The following is a 7,673-nucleotide window of genomic DNA, read 5'->3' on the forward strand; positions in this document are numbered from 1 at the left end:
ACACGCCTCGTCCGTTAAACAAAGAGTGTGCCAAAGTGGCAGATTAATTTGAAAACTTGAGTCCGCGCACGCACTTAATGCCTTAAAGAGCCCACAGTCTCTCCACAGCAAGCCCCGTGTTCGGTCTCCCTCAGCCCCCGAACCGCTCCCTGTGACACTGAAAAACAGCAGGACACGGACCGGTTCTGCTCCGTTCGGGGTCTTTGCGCACCGAGGAAGCTCCGCTGTGACGCGCGGGATCCTCCGCGGTCAACCGTCTGGATCTGTTCGCGTTTAGAGTAAATCCGGTACAGTAATGATTTCGATTTACACACAGAGAGAGAGAGCTGCGTGCGCGTGAGTGGAAAGCTCAGAGATTTTTTTTTTTTTTTTTGGCTAAACACGAAGAATCCCGGAAAAAAACCTGTGGATCAGAAAGATGGCAGAGAGGGAGACATTTCTGGAGATTTCTTGTTACGGAAGAGGGGGAAAAAAGGGTCAAACACCGCCGCCGGTTCTGCTGGAGGTACAAAGAAAATGAAACGATGAGACTGGGAACATCAGGAAGGGAGTCCATGGAACCAAATCCGTGAGTTATAGAGAAGTGAGCAAAAATACAAATTTGTGTGGAAGAATAAGCTGCCTCATTTGCATTTCGGTGAGTGTGTGTGTGTGTTTGTGTCAGGTGCTTTGAGGGAGAGGAAAGGGAGGTGGTGGTGATGGTGGGGGTAATCACGTGTGAGTTGCTGTGGAACCCCCTCCTTCCCCCTCCTGGTTTGGGGGTTTTATGCGCGTCACGAACGGAGAATTAAAACCCGTCTGTCCTCCGCGCGAGCTCTGTTTCACTCCTTGTGTCATCATCCTAGTTAACCCTGACCACTTACGAGGACTTCCGGGTGCGTTACATTCTGATCCAGCTGTTCTGGATCCAAGAACAACAGTTTAGTGGTAAATTTATTCTTCTATAGATGAGATGGAAGCCAGACCGTGGCAGGTTTAGGGTCATGTTGGACAAAGAAACTCAAAACGCGTGTTTTAATGTTTCACTTCTGGACAAATATAAACCAAAATAATCCCATAGAAATAAATAAATAGGAAATGTGTGCTGAGGGTGCAAATGTGTGTGTGTGTGTGCACGTGTACGTCAGGCCTGTTGTTAAAGGCTGTTTCACTTGTTTTCTCCTCTTTCTTCGATTCTTTATTGGAAATGAATTTACCAAAATCTCATTTGAACAAATAATACGTCCTTGCTAGCTTTATTATTCCTGTATTAGTCGCTGTGCGAAATTTGCGCGTGCTCAGTGTGTTCATCAGACAGGTTAAAAAAATTCATTATTATTTTCGGACTGCTGTTACTTGTTGAAGGGCCACATGAGAGGTCAAATTGAGAATGTTGGTCCTGATTGGACTCAGCTGGTTTTATTCTGCAGGACGCTCTAAACTCTCTCTGGACTCTTTGTTTCCTCCCAGCTGATAGGTTTCCAGTTTTCCCAGATACACTCAGTATTCTAGCATAAATATTCCACGTTCAGACTCCACAAGGAGATATCCCAACTTCAGGTTGGCACATGCAGGCCGCTGCAGCATCATTTGTTTCTCCCCTCTCCCTCTGTTAGTTTGCATGACAATAACCGCGCGAATTATTTTTCAAGGCGCACAAAGGAGGAGAAGCGCGTTTCTCTTCTTCCCCATTGTCCCCGAAGCTTTTTCACCTTGGTAATATTTCAGATTATTGACAAGGCCGGTGGCTGCAACGAATAGAGCAGTTTCATCCTTTAACGTGTTCATTTTATTATTGTGCTCTCAAACAATCAGAGAAGAAATATATAGTTGTTTAAAAATTGTAGCGTTATTTATTTATTTATTTATTTATTTTTACTTTTAAACACAAATCTATATGAAATATTAGTTAACAAATATTTAAAAGGTGTTTAGTTTTTACTGATTTATAGTCTGCTAGGGATTTATCGGAATTGTTAATTTTTATAATAAAACAAACCGGCTTCCGCAAAAGGGGCTGCAGCGTCCCTTTAAATTTCTTTTAAAGCAACTTTTTTCATATTTGTTCTCTTGCTTCATATTTTGATTAATCCTATATATATATATAGTACGTTTACTTCGGATGCACGCAGGACATCCAGTTTGGATTTTATTTTGATAATAATATTATTTTAATACTTCAAACACAGCGAGTTTTTGACCTTTCAAGATCATGGACAGTTGTATTATATATATAAAAATACATCTGCCACCTGAAAGAAGTTATTTATTTATTCACTTATTTATTTATTGTATATTTTTTTATTTGAACGGAAGTTGACGGAGGTTTAGTTGTTCTTGATGCAGAGTTTCGTTTAAAAAAAAACACTGTTCGATCCGCGCAACCGGGTTCTTCAGTCAGGAGACCTCTGTCGTGGTAAATTTGCGATTTAAATTTAAACCAAGCACATATCATTTTTTGTTTTTTCGGTCAGACGGAGAAGGGATTAAAATAACAGACAACATGCTATCACGTTTAAGAAAATAACCTGGTGTTTCCACGGGGCTCGCTGTGTGGTTAAAAGTCCGTTCTCGACGAACAGGTTGTTCGGTGGGATTCCTGCTGAATCTCACCGAGGGTTAGTGTGTGTCTGCTCGGTGTGTTGACCTCTGCAGCGAGGTGGTGGGGGGGGACAATGGGCTGAATGGACTGAAAGGCTGCTGCTGACAAACTTGACAGAGGAAGGAGAGAAGTGCTGCAGTCAGACTCAACACACCTTGATCGATACCTGAGGTGAAAGGTCAAGGTGAAATATGACCACATAGAATAGAATAGAATAGAATAGAATAGAATAGAGCAAGGCATGGGAAGATTTTGAACAGATAAGTGCAGCAAAATCTTCTCTTTCATAAAAATTGTCCCTCTCTTCTGCTGCTGTCCGGTTTCATGATGTATGAACAAGTTTTCGAAGAAACGGAGAGCAGCTTTATCGCCTGCAGCAGGAAGCAACTGTTCGTGTCACAAAATCAATGGGGGGAGAAGTGAGAGAGAAGATAATAATTCCAAAGAAAGTATAGGAAGAAAATTCAAATTATATAGGAACTCATATAATGCACGTACCTCGAATAGAATAGAATAGATTTGTATTTGTTGTGACTGCGTGGATCTTTATAGACCTAAATAAATCATATAATCTAAAAAAAAAAAATACAGACTAACACGAAATCATATAAATCTATATAACAATATGTAGATCAAGCGAAAACCTTAAATAAATGTAAACTTAATTCTGTATAGATTGTAAACCTTGGTCAAAATATCATAAATTCATATTTTATTGACAATCCCATCGGCATCTATAGAGGTCATATATAAATGGTATGTAGTTTATATTATGTTTAGATTTAAATAATAAATTCACAACCTTACAATGTTACATGATAATAAATAAAAGTAATAGTTCCATAATCATGATTAGAAAAAAATGTAATTACATCAAAATTCACTTTTTTATTTTTTATTTGGTCTTGATTTATTTTTATAAGTGAAGACTGATAAAATGTATTTTATAAGAATTAAAGCCATTACACTCTGCAGGCCTGTCTGTGCGCGCTGCCCCTCAGATCACTTTTTAATTCAGTTACAGCAGAGTCTTGCAGGACAGACTTCATTTCATTTGGCATGCTGAAGGGGGGATTTGATCCTTTCTTTCTCTGCTCCATCCATTTTTCAGTCCGCTCGTTCAGAACAGGTTTTGATGGGACAGCGTCTCTTTGTGCCAAGTGATTTGTCTTTTCTTTCATTAAAATGCTCCGGACTTTTAGAGGTCCACGCTTCGAGCTGCCAAGATTTTTTTTTTCTTGTTACTCCTTTTTTTTCTCAGTAATTACAAATTAAATTAAGAGAGTTGTGTTGCCCGGAAAAAAGTTTGAGTTTGAACGAAACTTGTTATATATATATATATATATATATATATATATATATATATATATATATATATATATATATTGATATGTGAGAGACGGTCTCTTTGTCTCCTGCCGTCTTTTCTTCAGTTTCCTGACATTTTCTGTCCCACAACACAGAAACAAGACAAGTCCGTTGTTTTTCTGAAGCGTGTTTTCTTTTATTTGCACGTTTGCTTTTTAATCGACGCCCTGCAGCTACAGGAAGTGGAACAGCAGTATAACTTCATCTCCCAGATCCCCGCAGCATTGACGGGGTCAGAGGTCAGGGAACAGTACTGACGCCTGGAAACAGGAGCTTTATGAAAGCAATAAAAGACGATCGACTTTTACAAAGCTGCGCCGTCAGAGAGCCCATGTCTTCTATATCTACCCTGTAGATCCGGATTTGTGTGAAAATGACTGAAAGCGTCACAAATTCGCTTCTAGGGGAGTATATAGTGGATTTACACACAGCGGCAGCGATGGATCCGGACGTGCTGCTCCAATGGGTTCTGCAGCCGCCAGAGGTCCGTGCTTCCTGTTTTCGTTTAAGCAAAATTCTTCAAATCTCTGCGTGTCGTCATCCTTCCGTCCTCTGTCCTAAATGAATAAGGGAAGGGTAAAATAACAATAATGATAATAATGTGGGCTGTAATACTGCATGAAATCTGTTCATTTTAAACCAGATTTTTATTCATTTTTATTGTTTGCTCTATTTTCCCACAAATGAACACAAGTTTATTTCTTGTTCAGTGTTTGTCTTTTATAGAAAAGTCGTATTATATTTTCGATGGCCCACTATTTTATGCAAATATTTACAAATATTTTAATATTTTATTTTATTGGTTTCTTATAGGTTTTTTTTTTTTCGTTAGAAAAATAAATTCCTATTACTTTGTTTTAGCGTCTGTTTGAAAAAACTGTTATTTAGGCTGATGACGCCCCAGAAAGTGCAACATATTCTCCGCTTGGATGGGACAACATATTCTATTCTATTTTTAAAAATGATGTTGCTTATTATGTCGTGTGTTTTTGTTGTTTATTGTTGGCTTTTTACACACATACTAACAAGGTACACTCATAAAAAAGACTGCAGGCCTACAAAGAAATTGATTACTATTTAGAAATATAATCTGATCAATTTCAGTGACAAAAAATATGCTAATAATATTGAAGAGGTCGTGCTACCGCAGTCCTGAGAAGTCATTGACATTAGGGTTTCAGTGCAATATTTTCCAAAATAAAAACGTTGTAAATTGTCTATTCTATTCTATTCTATTCTATTCTATTCTATTCTATTTTATTCTATTCTATTCTATTCTATTCTATTCTATTCTATTCTATTCTATTCTGGGAACTTAATAGGAAATGAAAAAAATGTTTTTAATTTGTTTTCGTCTTTTGTGAGTTCCCTTTGTGTTCCCCCTGTGTTCCCCCTGTGTTCCCCCTGTGTTCCCCATGTATTCCCCCAGACTGTATGTTGTTGTTTTAGTAACTTGTAACACCCGGACTGCGAAAACCAACCTTTGCAGGTCGGTCACCTGTTGTGCAAAATGACCCACGGGATTAACTCCCTTTGAGAAGGAAGCCAAAGAGTACTGCACCTCATTCCAGCAGCTCTGAACTGGGCGTGTGCGCTTGTGTGTCATGGATGTTAATGCCCAATATCAGAGAGTAAAGAGAAATAAATCTGTATGTTTGTCATGCAAGGCAAAGGGCGACTCTGTCTTGATGTTGAATTATTAAGTAAGGCCTATTTAAAAGCAGGGGTGGTGTATGTTGGAGCTGTATGCTTATGGAGGGGAATCGCAAAGGTTGCAAAGGTTTGTTGGTGATTCAGGAGGCCGGGCAACCTGAATTACTTGATGAATTTTTTATCGATCCTAAACAAGCCAGATTAATCTCTGACACCGCTGCTGGATGGCCACTCTCCCACTCCCCGGTATTAGCGATTTAAAAAGAGTGGCTGAAAAAAAGAAGGAAAGAAAAAGGAAAAGGTGGGGGTTGAGTTGGCAAACAGCTCCTGCGCACACCCAGGCATGCACATTAAGGGTGATGCAGGTGTCTCTGTAGCACATCTGAGCCTTTTCTTTGTGCTACCTCTTCTGATTTTATTTTCTATTTGAAGTTTTCAATCAGGCAATCAGGAGGAGGAGTGGTGGCGGGTGTGTGTGTGTGTGTGTGTGTGTGTGTGTGTGTAATATGAGAAGCTAGGTGACTTTTAGGTTGCGCGAATCCATACTGTATGTTGAGTTTTGTTTTTGTTGGGATTCTCTGGCTACTTGGAGCCTGCTGACATGTGGCGGACAGACACTCAGACACATCAGGCTAAAGGAGACAGACTGGCAAGCAGAGGGTGAAATAAAACCTCGGGTCATATGATCATGCGCGTATGAGAGCCGTGGATTTGTTTAATCCCATTTCCTTATCCGGGGCTCGTCCAGGAGACGCGCCATTGGCCGGCTGCAGTCACGTGGAGCCTTAACTTTGTTCACTTGACAGAAAAGTAGGAGGGTCTGGAGAGAATAACCGAAGAGTAAAGGGATGGGATATAAATTTTAGTTATATATTTTTCGACCATAGGTGCAATTCCGCATAAAGAGTGAAATTAATGGCCATGAGCTCGTATTTGATCAACTCCAACTATGTGGACCCGAAGTTCCCCCCCTGCGAGGAGTACTCACAGAGCGACTATCTGCCCAGTCACTCCCCGGACTATTATAGCTCCCAGAGGCAGGAGCCTAACGCCTTCCAGCCTGACTCTCTCTACCACCACCACCAGCACCAGCAGCAGCACCAGCAGCACCACCCGCAGCACCGAGCCGAGCCGCCGTACACGCCGTGCCAGCGCGCGGCTCAGCCCGCCTCGGTGGTGATGTCCCCCCGGGGTCATGTCGCCCTTCCTACCCCCGTGTCGGAGCAGAGCCACCGCTGCGACTCGGTCACGCCGAGCCCGCCTCCTCCACCTCCTCCTCCACTGTCCTGCGGCCAGAGCGCTGCTTCTTCTCCGGCGAGCGCGCGGAAGGATCCCCCGGTGGTGTACCCGTGGATGAAGAAAGTGCATGTAAACATCGGTAAGAGCTGCATGGAAACTTTCCCTCCCTCTCTCGCCGTCCTTTGTGAGCCGTGTGGGTCCACCGTCAGAGCGCGCGGCTCCCTGTGCGCGCTCCGCTGAAGGAGGAGAGGAGTTAGCCCTTGGCTTGAGATTTACAGTCGTCTGTTTGCAGGGTCAATATAATTACACCCTCCATAAATTTTTATTACACCTCTCCGCCGTGGAGTCTTTTGAAGTCTGATCTCAAGCTGCTCTGCTCTAATTCCTCGCCTTATGACAACTCGGCCCGAGCCCATAAGTTAGCTTTTTATGCTTTGGTAATTTGATTTTAAGTGGTCGGCCTGTATAAACGGTGCAAGTCGTTGTTCCAAGAGAGGGAAAGTTTTATGGCAGATGAAATATTCATGTTTATAGAGAGTCGGCCGTAAAACACTAATGTGAAAGCGAACAGCTTCAGTCTGCTCTGGTTTCTCCCCGTCATGTTCGAACAGGCTCTGCAGGCTTTTTTTCTGCCTGTCAAAATAACTCCCGACTAAAAATGAAAAGAGAAAAAAAATCAGTTTAGTCGCCGTGATTTTTGCACTTTTTTATGGATTTCCACATTTTCAGCTTGTTAAAAAGGACTGAGAAGTCCTGCTGCAACATTTGATCACTGTTGTCCAGTGTTTAAAAGTTGTTGAATCATTACCCTACCGTTCAATGCTACCCCCCC

General features: G+C 41.6%; 2 protein-coding genes across 2 annotated transcripts in view; both read left to right on the plus strand.

Annotated features, from left to right (window-relative positions):
* The first annotated feature begins 65 nt into the window (after window positions 1–65).
* hoxb3a (homeobox B3a) overlaps window positions 66–7,673 on the plus strand; it is a 54,890-nt gene continuing 47,282 nt past the window's right edge. The window contains exon 1 of the mRNA XM_037978503.1: window positions 66–568. The gene's annotated coding sequence lies outside the window, so the exon portion shown is untranslated. The remainder of the gene's footprint in view (window positions 569–7,673) is intronic.
* The window catches only part of hoxb4a (homeobox B4a), a 5,534-nt gene continuing 3,997 nt past the window's right edge, over window positions 6,137–7,673 (plus strand). Inside the window, exon 1 of the mRNA XM_017434431.2 lies at window positions 6,137–6,980. Within this exon, the coding sequence (XP_017289920.1) occupies window positions 6,518–6,980 (463 nt within the window). The 5' untranslated portion in view covers window positions 6,137–6,517. The remainder of the gene's footprint in view (window positions 6,981–7,673) is intronic.

This window comes from Kryptolebias marmoratus, linkage group LG12 (genome assembly GCF_001649575.2).
Source record: "Kryptolebias marmoratus isolate JLee-2015 linkage group LG12, ASM164957v2, whole genome shotgun sequence".
Classification (NCBI taxonomy): Eukaryota; Metazoa; Chordata; class Actinopteri; order Cyprinodontiformes; family Rivulidae; genus Kryptolebias; species Kryptolebias marmoratus.